Source organism: Lithobates pipiens, unplaced genomic scaffold (genome assembly GCF_037356315.1).
Source record: "Lithobates pipiens isolate NorthernLeopardFrog02 unplaced genomic scaffold, aLitPip1_a1.2 Scaffold_1, whole genome shotgun sequence".
Lineage (NCBI taxonomy): Eukaryota > Metazoa > Chordata > Amphibia > Anura > Ranidae > Lithobates > Lithobates pipiens.
In genome coordinates this window covers 132,055,249-132,074,126 of record NW_027507685.1, presented here as the reverse complement: position 1 = coordinate 132,074,126, position 18,878 = coordinate 132,055,249, and the positions used below count along the sequence as shown (strand labels likewise).

The 18,878-nt window shown below is 44.0% G+C and overlaps 1 protein-coding gene across 1 annotated transcript in view; it reads left to right on the top strand.

The window, feature by feature from the left end:
- The window catches only part of LOC143974989 (olfactory protein), a 41,131-nt gene that overhangs the window by 14,553 nt on the left and 7,700 nt on the right, over positions 1–18,878 (top strand). Inside the window, exons 2-5 of the mRNA XM_077476899.1 lie at positions 1,909–2,048; positions 5,057–5,127; positions 10,584–10,694; positions 12,513–12,614. Of these exons, the coding sequence (XP_077333025.1) occupies positions 1,909–2,048; positions 5,057–5,127; positions 10,584–10,694; positions 12,513–12,614 (424 nt within the window). The remainder of the gene's footprint in view (positions 1–1,908; positions 2,049–5,056; positions 5,128–10,583; positions 10,695–12,512; positions 12,615–18,878) is intronic.

Sequence of the window (18,878 nt, the reverse complement as noted above, 5' to 3'; positions counted from 1 at the left end):
ACCTCACGCTTTTTTTATTTTTTTATCAATGAATGAATTGTCGGCTCCCGTAATATAGAGAACACTCATTTAGTGTTCTCTGTATTACGGGAGCCGACAATTCAAAGTGATTTTAAAATACTTTTTTTCCTGCAGAAATAACACTTTGTGCAGGGATAGTTCTAAGCACCGGAAACACGCGCCCCTTCACAGGCATACTATAGATACCCCCCAGGTACGAAATTTAAAGGAATATTACACTTTTATTGTTTCACTTTAATCATTATTAAAATCACTGCTCCTGAAAAAACTGCAGTTTTTAAAACTTTTTTTTGCATTGATCCATGTCCCCTGGGGCAGGACCCCAGTCCCCAAACACTTTTTAGGACAGTAACTTGCATATTAGCCTTTAAAATTAGCACTTTAGATTTCTCCGATAGACTTGTACAGGGTGTTCCGGCTTTTCGAATTTTCCACGAACAGCCCAAATTGTTCACTGTACGTTGAACAGACGAACAGGCAATGTTCGAGTCGAACTCAAAGCTCATCCCCATTCACGGGATAGAAAATTAAATAAAACAATACAAAGAATCCTTGATCCCTCATTTAAAGTGGAAGTAAACCCTTCTATCGTTTTCATTCAAGGAAGCTGCCATCTTGGCCTCTAATGATTCTTCAACTGCCATAATGCTGCACATGTGATCAGTTATGAAACCAGCCATTGGATGGTTTGAAAGAGTTTTTTGAAACTGGGTTTACTCCCGCTTTAATAAATGCAGCTAAAAATCTGATTCCAAGACACTGGCAAGAAACAGAAAGTCCCATAATAAAAGATTGAATTAGAAAGGTAGAAGAAACATATAATATGGAATATCTGAGATATAGTGGAGAGGAGGAAATAGAGGGAGTGATAAACAGATGGAAATTGGAAGGTGTTTAAGAAAACGAGGAGATATGTGGAAGTCATGATACCTATTCATGCTATTTGAATCTCCCTGCCCTATGTCCTGGAAGCTTCTTCCAGAAAACAGGTGAAAGGAATCAAAACACCCAGCATAAGAAGCCTTGAACAGACAAACAACAATCAACGCTCCACTCACTACAGTGAAGCCAAAATCGAATTTAAAGTGTTAATAAATCCACAACAATAAAATCAGTCTGCATATGCAAATTGGCATGCTTGTTATACTCACTGTGGAACTTAGAGGTTAATCCTCTGCATTGTGTAAAAAGGCTATTTGATCCTCTATGCACACATCCTCATGCTCAGTTTGGTCTCTATTGTTGGAGAGAACAGTTCCTTGTTGAACTGAGCTTTTCAGTTCACATGATATTGACATTACACATGTGGGCGTGTATACAGATCCAAATGACAGCCCAGTCCCTCCCTCCTCCTCCATACCCAGTAACTAAAAAAGAACAAGGTGGGTGGGATGTCACATCTTGATTGATGGATAATCTGCCTCTCATAACAGCATGAGGACACAGGCTATAGTGAAAATCTCCTCCTACCTGAACACTCAGTACTCGGGCAAACTCTGCAGTTTATCACATGACCATGGTATACAGATCAGCCAAAAAGGTATATAGTGGCAGTATTTTAATGTAAAGAAGATTTATAAGCTGTGGGCACTGTCTAAAGCAGGGATCCTCAAACTACGGCCCTCCAGCTGTTGTGGAACTACGCATCCCATGAGGCATTGTAAAACTCTGACATTCACAGACATGACTAGACATGATGGGAATTGTAGTTTCTGAACAACTGGAGGGCCATACTTTGAAGACCCCTGGTCTAAAGAGTGCCCACATCTTATTGTACAGTTAATTGCTAATTTGTTAGTACTATGATTTTGTGAAGAAATACTGCTAAAGCATAAAGAAAGAAAAAAAGAAAAAGAATCGCTTTAGTTTGTCTACTTTGTTTTACAGGTTGCAGGTGTTTGGTATGGAATTGCTGCAGCATCCAACTGCAAACAATTTTTGCAAATGAAGTCAGACAATATGCCGGCTCCCGTCAATATCTATTCCCTGAACAATGGGCATATGAAAAGCAGCACTTCCTTTCAGACGTAAGTACCTATGACTATGAAGCTACAAAAAAATTATATTCTATGCAGAAGTACTAGAGCTGCCATAAGATAAAATAAAAAGCCTTTGTGGTAAAAAGTGAGCATGGCTTACCTAAAGTGGATGTGGCCTAACAGGCATGCATTAAAAGGCATCATTTATAATGGGCATGTTTAAAACAGAGCCGGGTACTGACATACTCTTTGCCCTGCTTTTCCCACTAATAAGTCAAATTCACGTAGAAGCCGCCAGACCATCCGCTTGGCGTCCCACGCTGATATGCTGTACCACTACCTATGTTGATATAATTACGCTGTATGTCTTGTATCTAACCCTGATGAAGGAGATTACAAGAGCTCCGAAACGCGTAGGTTAACAGGCTCTGCAGTTAATTATATCCTGAATAGGTGATACGTTTGTCAACTGAATTGTATCATGTATACTGTTATGATGTTCATAATTTACGCTTTATGATACGTTTTTATACCAATTCATAGAATAAAATAGTTTTTACTGATTCCATTGTTGTACGTGCCTCCAAAGTCCACTACCAGGGGTTTTCTCTTCTTTTTTAGATTCTCTATAGGATGTGGCACAACAAATTTGCACAGTAATGTCGATCTATACATATTTTTCATTATACTGCAGAGAGCCAGAATGGTAGTCTACCTATGTAAACAAGTAAGATTGTTCTTACGGGGGGGGGGGCATGGATCCAGTGACTCTGCAAAGCAGGGACAAGGATCCATATCTTCCCCTAGCACAAGCACCTCCCGCACAGTGAGCAAGCACAGGCTCAGCACACAGTTAGCCCTTTGCTCAACAATGGCAGTCCTTATTTTTAGTGTTGATCACTGTGTTAGTGTCACTGGTTCCCAAACATGTCAGTTAGTGTCGGATTTTTCGCTGTCCCACCATAAGTCGCTGATCGCTGCCATTACTAGTAACAAATAAATTAATAAAAATTCTATAAATATAGCCCATAGTTCGTAGACCCTATAACTTCTGTGCAATTTGGGAATTTTGTTTTACCAAAAAACATGTAGCAGAATACATATTGACCTAAATTGATGAAGAAATTAAATATTTTTTTGGATGGGTTATAGCAGAAAGTAAAAAAAATGTTATTTATTTTTTTCAAAATTGTCAGATTTTTTTGTTTAGCACGCAAAATAAAAAATAAAATAAAATGTGATCTAATACCACCAAAAGAAAGCTCTATTTGTTGGGAAAAAAGGGCAATTAATTGTCAGTTTTATATCGCAAAAGATTTCCTGGTCATGAAGGGGGTAATCTTCTGGAGGTCAAGTGGTTAAGGCAAAAACCTTCTGGGCGTACCCCCCCCCATTCTTACCTGAGCCCCATCTCAACCCAGCGATGTGCTTAAGAGCAGTGGCTCTCCCAGGTCTCTGCCTCCTCATTGGCTCACGTAGCAGCAGGAGCCATTAGCTTTCCCCCTCAAAATAACTCAACACACATCTATTAATGTTTAAACTGCTGGCAACAAAAGTCAGTACACCCCTAAGTGAAAATGCCCAAATTGGACCCAATTGGCCATTTTCCCTCCCCTGTGTCATGTGACTCGTTAGTGTTACAAGGTCTCAGGTGTAAATTGGGAGCAGGTGTGTTAAATTTGGTGTTATCACTCTCACTCTCTCATACTGGTCACTGGAAGTTCAACATGGCATCTCATGGCCAAGGACTGTCTGAGGATCTGAAAAAAAAGAAATGTTGCTCTACATAAAGATGGCCTAGGCTATAAGAAGATTGCCAAGACCATGAAACTGAGCTGCAGCAAAGTGGCCAAGACCATACAGCGGTTTAACAGGACAAGTTCCACTCAGAACAGGCCTCGCCATGGTCGACCAAAGGAGTTGAGTGCACGTCCTCAGCGTCATAGCCAGAGGTTACCTTTAGGAAATAGATGTATGAGTGCTGCCAGCATTGCTGCAGAGGTTGAAAGGTAGGGGGGCCAGGCTGTCAGTGTTCAGAACATACGCCTCACACTGCATCAAATTGATCTGCATGGCTGTCGTCCCAGGAGGAGGCCTCTTCTGAAGATGATGCACAAGAAAGCCAACAGTTTGCTGAAGACAAGCAGACTAAGGACATAGATTACTGGAATCATGTTCTGTGGTCTGATGAGACCAAAATAAACTTATTTGGTTCAGATGGTGTCAAGCATGTGTGGCGGCAACCAGGTGAGGAGTACAAAGACAAGTGTGTCTTGCCTACAGTCAAGCATGGTGGTAGGAGTGTCATGGTCTGGGTCTGCATGTGTGCTGCCAGCATTGGGGAGCTACAGTTCATTGAGGGATCCTTGAATGCCAACATGTACTGTGACATACTGAAGCAGAGCATGATCTCCTCCCCTCAGGGACTGGGTCGCAGGGCAGGATTTCAACATGATAACGACCCCAAACACACCTCCAAGATGAAAACTGCCTTGCTAAAGAAGCTGAGGGTAAAAGGTGATGGACTGGCCAAGCACGTCTCCAGATGTAAACTCTATTGAGCATCTGTGGAGCATCCTCAAATGGAAGGTGGAGGAGCTCAAGGTCTCTAACATCCACCAGCTCCGTGATTTTGCCATGGAGGAGTGGAAGAGGTCTCCTCCAATGTCAACCTGTGAAGCTCTGGTGAACTCCATGCCCAAGAGGGTTAAGGCAGTGCTGCAAAATAATGATGGACACACAAAATATTGACACTTTGGACATTTTCACTTAGCGGATACTTACTTTTGTTGCCAGCGGTTTAGACATTAATGGCTGTGTGTTGAGTTATTTTGAGGGGACAGCACATTTATGCTGTTACACAAGCTATACAGTCACTACTTTACATTGTAGCAAAGTGTAATTTCTTCAGTGTTGTCACATGAAAACATAATAAAATATTTACAAAATTGTGAGGGATGTACTCATTTTTGTGAGATACTGTATAATTGTATATACCAGGCTATAAAATTAGGGATTAGAAATTGAGTCTAATATTTTTTATTGACACTTCGCAGAGAAAAGGGTTGTCAGCAAATGGACGTTGAGATGACAACTGTGGAGAAAGGCCACTACAAATGGAAAATGCGTAAGTCTATTTTTTTTGGGGGGGGGGGGGGTTCTGTTTTGTGGAGTTCATTATGGTAAATGACTGTAAGTAAAAGATCACAGCCCAAAACATCTTAAACAGATTGGTGTATATACTGTACATATTGTCGTTTACGCAATCAGCTACACCATTTTGCCTACCCACCTAATATTGAGTACCTCTTTTTGCCTCCAAAACAGTCCTGACCCTTCAAGGCATGTTCCCAACTAGACCCAATACCAAAAAATAACTCAGTGGGACTTTAATTATGCCTCTAACAGCCACAACACCAAACAGTTACAATTAATATAAAATTCTTCTCCCCTCCGCACAACAAATATTCCAGGATAGACTATTTTTTCCTTACTCAAAAAGACCTCCATCTTATCCAACATGCATCTATTGACCCCCTGTTCCTCTCGGATCATCATCCGATCTCCATGATGATCTCCCTCCCCGACATGACTAACCGCAGCCCGATTTGGAGACTGGACCTGTCCCTGCTCACAGACCCGGCAATCCTCGAAACTGTCAAGACTCGCATCCAACAGTACTTCATAGATAACAAACCCACAGATACGTTGCCACTAATGAACTGGGAGGCTCACAAATGTGTCATCCGAGGCACCCTAATCGCAGCTCTTGCAAAACATAAAAAAGGCAGACAGCAGCGATTCAAGGAGTTGACAAACAAAATTTTATTGCTTTAAAAAAACGCACAAACACTCTCAAGCTCTCCAGTCCCTCACCGCGCTCATCCAAGCCAGGAACAAAATGCTAGATCTGCTGGGCAAACAAATATGGCAGAAGTATGTCTTGTCACAAAAATACTTCTATGAATATGGCAAAGCCGGTAAGGGACTGGCCGGAGCCCTACAGGCATAAAAGGCTGCATCAACCGTACACTCACTAACGGACTCGTCGGGGTGTAAAATGATGTCGACCCCAGATATAGCTTCCCAGTTCGTCAATTTCTATGACCAATTATATAACCTGACCCCTGCCGACCGATCCTCTACTGATACGGAACGACAAGACATGATTAAAAACTTCCTACAACAACATATCCCCACGCAAATCTCAGAGGCTGCCTATCAAATGCTTGAAGAACCCCTTACTATTGAAGAAGCCGACAAAGCCTTGGCCCAAATGAAAGTGGGTAAAAGTCCGGGTCCCGACGGCCTGACTACAGGGTACTATAAAATGTTTAGAGAGATCCTTACCAGCCATTTTGCAAAAGCATTCACTACAGGTATGATGCCCCAAACCCCCCCCGAGAGACCCCTTAACTGCCCACATCACAGTCATCCCTAAACCGGGCAAGGACTCCTCGCAGGTATCCAACTACTGACCGATCTCTTTAATTTACGTAGACTTAAAATGGTTTTCTAAAATATTGACCAACAGACTTCTCCCCCTACTCCCCACCACTATCAATCTAGACCAAGTGTGATTGGTCCTGGGCAGGGAAGTGAGGGATAACACCCTCAAAGCCCTTAACGTACACCATTGGATGCATTCTGAGAAAAAACAAGGCTTCTTTCTATCCCTGGATGCAGAGAAGGCGTTTGATAGAGTGGCCTGGGATTACATGATAGCAACTCTAGAAATGCTGGGCCTTCCCCCCCCAGATGCTAAACTTGATATGGACACTATACTCTACCCCTACAGCTAGGGTACGAGCGAATGGCCACCTATCGGAAGCCTTCTTGGTTTCCAATGGGACCCATCAGGGATGCCCACTTTCTCCTATTATATTCATTCTCACACTAGAACCCCTCCTTAATTGTATTAGAACAAACCCGGACATAAAGGGAATAACGATTCCCCAACGAAAATACAAAATTGCAGCCTTCGCTGATGACATACCTCTCTTCCTAACTGAGCCCCTAATGACTATCCCCACCCTTCTCAAAACCTTACAACACTTTCAATTACTTTCCAATCTCCAAATCAATTTTTAGAAATCCACGGCCCTCAATATTACCCTCTCACAGGCTTTATGTGACCAGTGTCGAAATAACTTCCCCTTCATCTGGAATACACATAAACTCACGTATTTAGGCATACCGTTGACCACAAACACAACAGACTTGTATGCCACAAACTATTTACATGCCTACAATCAATAACAAAAGACCTCAAACAGTGGTCAGGAGGACTATTTGCCTGGTTTGGTAGAACAGCGATCCTTAAAATTAATGTCCTACCGAGGGTTCTATATTTACTGCAGACGGTCCCAATTACTCAGCCGAAAGCTATTTTTTCTTCCTACCGCAGACTCTGCACTGACTTCATATGGGGGAAGTCCAAACCTAGGTTAAGCTATGCCAAACTCACTACTCCCAAAACCAAAGGTGGCCTAGGCGTGCCGGACATTCGAAAATACCAACTTGCTTGTCACTTAACTAGAGTCATCGATTGGAATATACATTCCAAGACGAAAGACTGGATACAACTAGAAAACTCTATTACACCCTTCCCAATAGCCCAAACCCCCTGGTTAACCCAGACCCACATTCTGACTAGTATTAAAGATCACCCCTTAATAAATCCGACGCTTTGCACCTTTCGCGAATGCTGACTCAAACATGCAATCTCTTCCAAATTAGGCCCTCTGACCCCTCTGATAATGAACCCACACTTTACCCCAGGCATGAGTTAAGACTTCTTAGCCGACGTATGGTCACTCACAACCGTACAAGCTGGACAATTCTATGAGGGAGACCGGTTGCGTCCCTATGAGGTAATCGTCGCTCTATCTCTGGCGGGAACATTTCCCTTCTGGACGTATGTACAATTACGAAATTTTCTCCACTACCCACCGACACAAGCACACTGGTCAAGGCAACTTACCCCTTTTGAAGCTCTTTGTTCGCAAACAGAGACACAACAACATCTTGTCCCTACCACATACACGTTCCTATTTAATGATCATTGTACACACCACTGGACTAAAAATAAGTGGGACCAAGATCTATCCAAGAAACTTACACAATCGGACTGGGATACCATACATACATTCACACACAAGGGCTCCCTCAACACTTATACGCAAGAAAACGCATATAAAAGATAGCGTCTCAATGGTACAGAACCCCTCTCAAATTAAGCTGGATATCGCCAAACCTTTCTCCCCAATGTTGGAGATGTAGAGACAGAGTGGGGGCCATGCATACACATCTGGTGGACATGCCCCACACTTCAGACATTTTGGACAGAGGTCCACAGATTGATTAAGCACATAACAACATATGACCTTGCATTTACACCTGCACAATTTCTCTTGAACCTACCCTCGATTCCCAAATGATCATACTTCCGATCGTTAGCTATGCACATGGTTAACGCAGCCAAACTGTGTATACCATCCAAATGGCGCTCCTCCGATCCATCGACCATAGTGGAATGGTTGCAACAAATCGGCAAAACGGCAGAAATAGAAGACCTAATCCATCAAGCTCATGATCGACCTGCCAAATTTACCACGACCTGGGCCTGCTGGTTTCACTTCATTTCAACTCTCGAATACAAACAACTTATGCACTAGATGGTGCTGGAGGGCCAGAGTAGACAAAGGGAACCTAAAACACCAGCCATTACCCTACCCTCCCCATATTCACCTACGCCTTGACCCACCCTTCCTCCCTCTAGTTTCACAGGCATTTACGCTAATCTAGACAACATCTCCGATGGGCCAAAAGTCTAGCTCCCAATACAGCTGTTAGTTATACCACCCACTGAGTAGGAGAACCGCACTGTTTCATCAGAGTGCTGTTACATAATACTAGCCATACTTTCTTCACTATGCCATCTTCCTAGGCTATGCAGTGAACTATCCAATAGATACACTTAATAACACCTCCGCCTAATCACAGTTCTTCTAGCACATTAGAGAACACATGCACCCAAAATCATTCAGCGATAGGATATAAGACACAATTTCTCAAAAGAAGTGTGAAGTATACAGGTGAATAGTTGCCAGTAATTGTGACTTCAACTGCTTAGCCTGTATGGTTACTGTATTTTGCCTCTGTTCAAGAATTTATTGTTTATGGCAATTTCTGTATGTTATAAAATTCCAATAAAAACATTTTGAGAAAAAAAAAGTGATCATTGCACATATACATAAACAAATATCCAATAAATACAATACAATTTTAGGTTGATGCAGTGGCCTACGTGTTTCTCCGGACACCCCACTTCATCAGAGCCTCCAAGAAGCTCAAACAGAATTTCTCCTGTATTTTGTTGTGATGATGTATATAAAACATCATTTTATCCTACACTGCATCCTGGGTGTCAGCCAAAGACATGGGAGCACACATCAAGCCTCAGCCCAGCCTGTGGGGGCACCCTCCAATATGACAACAACCTGTTAATCAGCTTAATACCAAACCATAGGCAGTATTAGATTTGTCATGACAGCTTGTTCTAGTTATGGCTTCCAATATAAACATAGCATCCCCTCACAGCATGGTGGACTCCACAAGACCTCTGAAGGTATGCTGTGGTATCTGGCACCAAGCCATCAGATACGGATGTATGCGTGTTGCGTGCATCCCCATGCTGGCAGACCCATAAATGTCTATTGGGACACACGGCTGCATGGATACAGCTGCAGTTTCCCAATGTGACATCTGTGCAGGTGCATAGCCGCAAAAGCACCCGGGGGGGGGGGGGGGTTAGAGGACAGATGTCACAATGGGACAAGCAGCTGTGTCCATGCAGCCGAGTGTCCAAATAGACAACTATAAATCTGCCCGCATGGACATGCAGCCAACACTTGTGCATCCCCGTGCTGACAAAACATGGCCCTGCATGAGCTATGCAAGTAATTGGCTTTGTGAATGAGTCCTAAGACATCAATAAAGACATGGTTGCCACCAAAACCTCCATCGGCTAATAAGATTGTCCATCACATTACAGCTACATTCACATGGACGTGAATAGTTTGCTAGATTCAGAGGTGACTAAACCTGCCTCTGGATGCAGCAACACACTGTGCTATGGCTGCATATAAATTGTTGGCTTAGCTGCAGCCAGTTGGTGTGTGGGTAGAACTTCACAGAATCGCCAACCCTGGAGGAGGCACACTGTCTGAATCCAGGGTTGGTCGGAGACTCTATTCATATGTGACCACTCAGGTGAGCAGTTACATGCAAACATTGACAGTGCATTCAAGTGTACAGAGTCCAAATCTGACAGACACTGCTCACAGTTGCTGTGGTCACACACATTGTGTTCAGGCAGCATTTACAACCACCGGCAAGAAACTACTGATTCTCACAAATGGCTGCACCTGGCCTACCCCCGACGCTTGTGTGAATGTAGCTTAAAGAAGACTTGCATTTAATTTCAGCAGCTTGTATCTCTTTAAATTGCCTTGTTTTGTGACAGGGTTACCATTTATCTAACACGACCACACAGTATTCTTTATTCTTCTTTCCACACAGAACAAGGGGATAGTGACACCATCATTGCAGCAACTGACTATGACACATTTTTAATGGAATTTACAAAGATCCAGATGGGTGCGGAAGTCTGTGTAACTGTTAAACTTTTCGGTAAGCATACATGCAGTATAATACAGGCATTGTTAGGTCTGCAAAAGATCTGGGGGTAGACCCCATAGCAGTGGTCACCAGCCACTTTGCAGGCCCGGGGGGCACACTGGCGGTAAGCAATTTTTTGCGGGCAAAGGCTGGTGTTGGCGTTTCAATCATCATGGCACCATGGTTGATAGGGTGTCAGGTGATCGAAGCGCATTGTTTCTATTGTTACATTGTAATATATAATGAAGTGATTCAACTCACCATAATGCCGAACCAGTGGGAGCCTTGGGCATGTCACTCACCACATCTCCTGCCACCAGATGCAGCATGTCACTTGCTACTGTCGCCTGTCACCAGATGCAGCTTTTTAACTTGCCACTGTCATCTGCCAGTAGATGTTGATTGTCACTTGCCACATCACCTGCCACCATTTTCAGATTGTCACTTACCATGTGACCTGCCACCATTTTCAGATTGTCACTTACCATGTGACCTGCCACCTGATGCAGATTGTCACTTGCCATGTGACCTGCCACCATTTGCAGACGTCACTTGCCACGTCACCTGCCACCATTAGCAAATTGTCACTTTCCAACTGATGTGGATTGTCACTTGCCATGCCAGCGCCACCAAATGTGCATTGTTGCTGCATTGGTGGCAGGCTAGTAGCACTGGTCCATTTAGTGAGGGCAGTAGAGCAGAGATGCGGGGCAGGCAGTGACATATGATGTAGTCTCTCTGCTCCCTGCCGTACCTTCGACATTGAAGAGGCCCACGCTGTGAGGGCGGAAGAGCGCTGATGTGTGGCGGGCAGTGAGAGATGATGTCATCTCTCTGCTCCCAGCCGCACATCACTCCCACATTGAAATGACCCAGCTGTAAGGGCGGAAGAGTGTTGACGTGGAGTGGGTGGAAAGAGATGATGTAATGTCTGCTTGTCCGCTCGCTCGTCTCTCTCCTCTCATCCACCTCGAATGCAGCCTGCCTGCTGTAGCCACGAACCACTGGCTAGGCAGGGGCCCTGTGGCAAGACACTCGGGGCTATAGGCTCCAGATTCTGGGCTAAAGCCTCAATAGCCAGCCCCTGGAGACACCTATGGAAGGCACAATATTCCGTGTAAACCATTTGACTAGTTTGCTAAATTGTTAGGATATATCACTTATTACCGTCAGTTTAAGTACAGTATATGTCACACAGGTTGATTCACTCAAAGTGGAGAGTACAAAATCTGGTGCAGCTGTGAACGGTAATCATTCAGCTTCTAACTTCAGCTTGTTCAATTAACCTTGAACAAAAACAAATGAAAGGTAATTGGTTTCTATGGGGAAGATGAGTGGATGCTGCTGCCCCACGTGACCCTGGCAGCCATCTTGGGTCAGGCAGAGCCTATTTAAAGGCCTGGATATCCAGGCTTGGAGTGCATTTGTGAGTGGGTAGAGTAGGGACAGGTACTTTGTCTGTTAGGGACAGAACTAGCGGCCAGGTTCCTAACAAGTAGGGAAAGTATAGGGATCGCAACTTCTCTGGACCTCTTCCCATTTGGGCATGAGATGGTCAGGCTGAATTCTGCCCCTCCTAACAGGTGTGGTCAGTTTGGCTGGAACCTGTTTTCTACATGCTGTTGGAATCTGTGAGTGTTTCCGATTGGGTTGTTGTGAACTGTTTTTTGCATTACTTCAGTACAAATTCTTGAATCCTACTCAGACTGTGTGTGTTAATGCCCACACAAAGTCAGACCCCTCCCCATTCTTAAAAAAAAAAAAAAAGTGCTTTGCCATTTCGGCACCTTGAATGATATGCTTTACGTATCAATAACTTTTCTCTTACAGGGAGGAAAGACACGGTTCCTGAAGATAAAATTAAGCACTTTGAAGATCACATTGAGAAGGTGGGCCTCAAGAAGGAGCAATATATCAGATTCCATACTAAAGGTAACTATGACACATGAACTGGAGCTGTTTGTCATATGTAATGTTCTGTGAACTGTGCTGAGCATAAAAAATACAAGGGAATTTCTAAGCAGTAAGCAAAAGCTAAACTAAATTCCGGTAAACAATGCAACTATGCTAAATTCAAGAAGTTCAATACTAAATTTGTATTATTCATTACAACCAGAATCAGGAGGCCTTTCAGAGTGCTGCTGAGTACACTGCAGTCCTGTGTTTCATCATTATGGGGTGTTAAACTTCCCTCTGAGAACCACAGAGGATGGTGTGGAACCAGAAAATAAAGTGTCATGCATTTTCACAGGCCCAGATTTTGGGTCATTGTGAAAAGTGAAACAAAATAACAGCTGTCACTTTAAAATGATTTCCTTCACTAATAGATGCACCCGCTTGTAGGCAGGCTATGTAAGTAAGGGCATTTGTGTTGCCCAGGTAGGGGAAAGAGTTAATGTGGGGTCTGTCGGTTTTCCAGGCTTTTTTGGGGGTCTTCCCTCCTTTCTGTGGTACTCTAAATAGGGGGAAGGCTGCATTCAGAGAGCCTGGAGAGGACCACATGGGAACCAGCTTCAAAGTAGACCTCATAACCAGCGTGTATACCCACCTGAGGAACCACCAGCAATGGACCTTTTATGGACTCATAACTGTACAGGTATGCCTGGGCAGCTACCAAAGAGTTAGTTAGGAGGACTGAGTTTTGCTCTTTCTCCTGTAACCTTGCAGAAGCTTTTAGTAAAGTTCCTTGAGCTTGGTCTGAAAGGGGTGCATGGTGATACATGGCGTATTAAAGCGGAGTTCCACCCAAAAGTAAAATGTATGCTTTAAGCACTCCACGCCCCCTTATATTCAACATTTGGCATGTAATTTTTCTTTGGGGGGTGGGTGCTTAGTTTTGAGTGGGACTTCCTGTCCCACTTCCTGCTTCCAACTACGGGCTGCCTAGGCTACTCCTCCTCTCCCATTAGGTGGCCCCCTCCCTCTCGGCAATCTTCTGGTACACGCCACAGGTCCCAGAAGATTGTCTGTCCACTGGGAGAGCGCAGCACGACTCGCACATGTGCAGTGCGCGCCCGGACGTGAGGTTGCACGGCCGGGTGCCCACAGTTTCAATGGAAAGGGAGAGGAGCGGCTGCATCGCTGGATTGTGGGACAGGTGAGTGACGTCCGCTTTAAAGAACAGGGCCTGTTGAAGCACACATGGGGTAGAAGAGGAAGTCCATAACAGGGGGTTAACTTGGCAGAGGGCACGGGGTCTGCGGTGTCCCTCCTAAATGCAACACTGTAAGTCAAGGTGTGTAGTGACACGGGATAGCATGTTTTACAGAGAGACTCTATAGGTCACATCGGCTGCACACGGTGTGTGGCTCATCTCTAAGCCATAGTTCTTCCTTATTGTAGACTCTCACATGAACGCAGCCTCGCCTGGTCCCAGGCATTGATGAGTAAGTAAATGAGAAGAGGTACCCCCATGTGCACGGGCAAGGTGGCCCTGTCCACATGCTACAAGTGTTGTATAAACTGTATGTAGCCTTAGTTCCATACAGTATACAGTGCTGTGTTACAACAGCTGGACAGAGACATCCCATCCCTCTCCTAGAACAAAACTGAGTCGGACTGAGTGCTGTTCAGCCATTCACAGGTGTTTTATGAATGAATACAAATCTTCCTCTAATTGGCTGAGGTGGAGAGGCGGGCAGATGACATCACGATTACCACCTCAGCCTATCTAAGGAAGTCTTGTACTCATTCAGAAAATGTAAAGCTGTCCTGTCGAATAGGGGTCCCACTCTCCCTTCTTTTTTTTTCCTTTTTTCTTTAAATATGTCAGGTTTAAAACGGTTTGTTGGGTTGATAAATGATAGAAGCAACCTGGGGAGGGAGGAGGGAGGAGGGGAAATGGTTTAATACAACGATAATGTGCCATTGATGTGCTTGTTGTGATGTAAAACCTTTTTTCTCAGATTGCTGGGGTGGATATTGAAAAACTGATACTGATAGAGGGGTTAGTGACAGATGGTAAGGGGAAGGGAAACATAGGGTAGGAAAGTGGAAGAGCTGTTTATATAAAGGATTAGGTAAAATTGAATAGTAGGAGGAGCGTGGAGGGATAAAAGAAAAGAATATATAGAGGCCGCTTTAAGGGATAAAAGTATATAGGGAAGGGCTGAAGGTATAGGGTGAATTGCATCGCCAACTCAGGCTTTAGCTAGTAACCCCCATTTCCAACACCTACGGGAAACGAAGTACCCTAGGTAGGTGCTGGGAAATTTAGGTTAGCTATTCCCCTTGGGGTTTTTTTTTTTTATCAGTAGTCGCCCAGGTCCAGGATAGGATGGAGGGGTTATGCGTTACATCATTAAATGCTAGAGGGCTTAATATTCCAGAAAAACTTAAAATGTTACTAAATGACCTTAAACGTCTCAAAACTGATGTGGGTATGGTGCAAGAAACACATTTGGAGAGGGGAGCATTCCCCATCTTCAAAACAGATATTTTCCAAACGTATATCACGCCTCGAACCAGGAAGCCAAAACCAAAGGGGTAGCCATCTTAATCTCCAATCGCATTGCTTGGTCGTTGTTGGATAAATGCCCGGACATAGGGGGAAGATATATTTTTCTCAAATGTTTTATAGGAACAGACTTTAAAAACCATGAATGCCCCAAATGTACATCAAGATAGTTGTTTGAATAAAGTTCTGTCCAAACTAATGGAATTTAAGGAGGGAAAATTGATCATGAGGAGGGGGGGGGGGGGGACTTCAACGTCCCCCCTAGATCATCAATTAGATACCCTCTAATGGAACATCTTCAGTTTCTAATGAAATTAGGAAAAGGTTTTCTTGGAAGCTAGAAGAATTCCAATTAATAGACGCCTGGCGGGCCTTTCATTCAGAAGAGAGGGATTTTACATATTTCTCTAACCTCCATCAATCATACTCACAAATTGATTTCTTTTTAATACCACAACAGATACTCTCGATGGTACAGGATATACTAATAGGAAATATAACCATACGCCAGTTACAATTAGGATATCCCTGACGGGCGCAACTCAAAGGATGGAATGGAGATGCGCTTAAATGAAAGCCAATTGCAGTATCCTGAAATCAGAGAGGATCTGACTAAAGAAATGAATTCTTATTTTCAAATCAATGATAATGGGGAAACTGATTTGGGGCTAATATGGGAAGCTCATAAGGCAGTAATTAGAGGAAACATGGGTCTGGAATAAAGAGGGCCAGAGAGGAACAGACAGTGGGGTTACTGGAGAGGATAAATCTAAGGCAACACTACAACGGGGGGGTTCCAATGTTACACTGTATAGCCGATATATTCCACACCACAAGCCCTGGTGAAAGCTAATGGGGCACATTCAGAAAAATTTTCAATATTCAATGGGATGCGCCAGGGATGCCCCCTATCTCCCCTCCTGTTTGCTTTGACGTTGAAGCCTTTATTAAATAGAATCCGACAGAACCCTGATATCAGAGGTATCCCTTTAGGAAAACAGGAATATAAAGTCTTTTACGGAGCTCTGTCGAATTTTAAGGTAAATTATGGCAAGTCGGAGGCGATGGGGGTGTCCCTGAAAGACAAATACAAATGAGCCTAGAGAACAACTTTAAGCTTAGGTGGACATCAAAGGGCATTAAAATACTTAGGAATACAGATTCCACCTAGGTTAAAGAGGAAGTAAACCCTGATGAGTTTACTTCCTCTTTCATTCCCTGCAAAGCTAAAGCATAATGGACTACTATGCATCGCATAGTAGTCCATTATGTGTCACTTACCTGACACAGGAGCCAGCGAAGTCACCGCTGTCCCCTGTAATCCGCCGCATCCATCTTCTCAGTGGGTCTCGCTGCTCCGCCACTGTCATTCGTCGAAGCCGCGATGACGTCACTCCCGCCCATGCGCACGGGAGCCGCCACTCGTGGCATATCCCCGTTGACCGCTGCGCGAACAGTGCGCTTGCACGCCGTAGACAGCGGTGCCTGTCTTTCGGCAACACGGTTTAGGAGATATTTCTTGGACCTCTTGGACACACTTTGACCTACAGGTAAGCCTAGATTAAGGCTTACCTGTAGGTCAAAGTGTGTTGTAAGTGTTTACAACCACTTTAACAGATATCTATGCCCGGAATTATTATTTTTTTTTCTTTAAACATCCAAGCAATCTACAAAACAAAATTTCGTTTTAGATTGCGATATATAAAATAGTAGCTATAGTATTATTATTATTTGCTTGCCCTCTTCTTTTCCCCTAACTATTCCCCCTACCGCCCTCCAGCCAAACCCAACCCCCCCCCCCAATGTCCACACCACTTATTTTAGTCCCTTTTAGCTCCACTTTTTATCCATAGCTATATTGATTTTGTTCTTATAACTTTGGAGAATTTTAGGGAGAAAAGAAGAAAAAAAAAAAAGGAAGGAGGAAAAAGACGACAAGACTGGGAATTGGGAGAGAACAAAGCCTATGAGGGGGAAGCATAGAATGCCCGGAATTTTCTACCCCTACTCAGAGAAGTTAAAATATTATTAGATAGATAGAGTAAAGCCAGACATGGTTCGGGAGATGTAATATACTGAAAATGAGGCACTACCAGTTTCTGTTCCATTGGCTTTCTTTAGTCAAATTCGAGCGGTCTTTACAAAATGTATTTGGGCGAGTAAGCGCCCAAGGATTAACAGAAGCTTGATGACCCTATCTAAAGAAGCAGGAGGAATAGCGGCACCTGATCTATATAAATATTATCAGTCTGTCCAGCTAGGTAGAATAATCGATTGGTGCCGGCATGGAGATGGTAAATTGTGGATCACCACTGAACAACAAGAAAGTTCAATTCCATTAAATAGAGTCATATGGTGCTTCGCTGCCTTACCCTCCCTCTTAAAATTACATCCTTTGATAGGGCCCACACTTCGGGTAGGATCAAAGGTTATTAGGAATCTTAAATTTTCATCTTTTTTTTTTTAATTCCTTTATTCAGTTTTCAAAGCAGGACAGATACAGTAAGCAAAACAATCACAAATAAACCTGGTCCTGCACATCATGACCATAAACATACACTAGAAAGAAGTATGCATATTCATAAACAGTCTCACATATAAGAGGTATTTGTAGTCGTGAACCTATGATGAAAAAAAACAATATCCTCCTACACATTTAGAGTAACAGGCCGAGGGGGGTGTACGTGAACCACGCGACACCCCTCTCGCAAACATCCACAGACCCTCACCATTGTAACGGCTATACGGACACTATGGGTCCGCAAGACATACCACAGACCTGTTTAGGTCAAAATTGAGTCGGTCAGAAAAGATAGACAGAGAAAGAAAGAGAAAGAAAAGAGGAGGGAGAAAAAAAAAAAAAAAAAAAAAGGGGGGGGGAGCAAGTATAAGGGGGCCCCACGAAAGCCCACCTCTACCTCCAGGGCTAGAGCAGCACACCCATCTCCGCATGCACTAATAATGACAGGAGCCTCTAATCGGTCCCCGAGTCGGCAGCAGATACCCTCTCCCGCAGGTATTCCGTTGTACCTGTAAAGTACCTCCAAGGTCTCCATTTCTCGCAGAATTTTTCTTCTGTATTGTGGAGGGTGGCAGTCAATTCCTCCATACGGAGGATAAAATTGATTTTGGAAAACCACAGGGCCCTAGACGGGGGCCGAGATTGCCTCCACATTGCAGGGATGCATACCCGCGCTGCGTTCAAGAGTTGCATTGTCAAAGTCTGTTTATATTTTTGCACAGGTCTTTTCGTCAGATGGAGTAGGCACGCCGCCGGGTCACCCTGTAAGTCTACCGACGTCGGTTTTTTAATTGTCGCCGCCACATCATTCCAGAATGTGCCTAACGCAGGGCATGACCAAGATATGGACCATAGTCCCCGCCGCAGATTGGCATCTCCAACAGTTGTTGGGGATTGAGTTATTCATCTTGTTCAGGAGGTATGGGACCCTATACCATCGGGAGACTATTTTGTATCCCGACTCCTGAATATAACTAGCGATGGAAGCTTTGTGGGTCAAAAGCAATATCTTCCCTATCTGCTGCGGGGTGAAACGGGTACCCAGGTCCTTTTCCCACTGGTGAATGTACGCAGGTGGTGATCCCCCATCTAGAGAAGCCAATAGAGTATATATCAAGGAGAGTGAGTGCCGCACAGGTTCCGTTTCATGACACAACGTCTCGAAAGGGGTAAGGCCTCTGGGCACATAGGGGGTCTTTTGGATCGCCAGTAAGAAGTG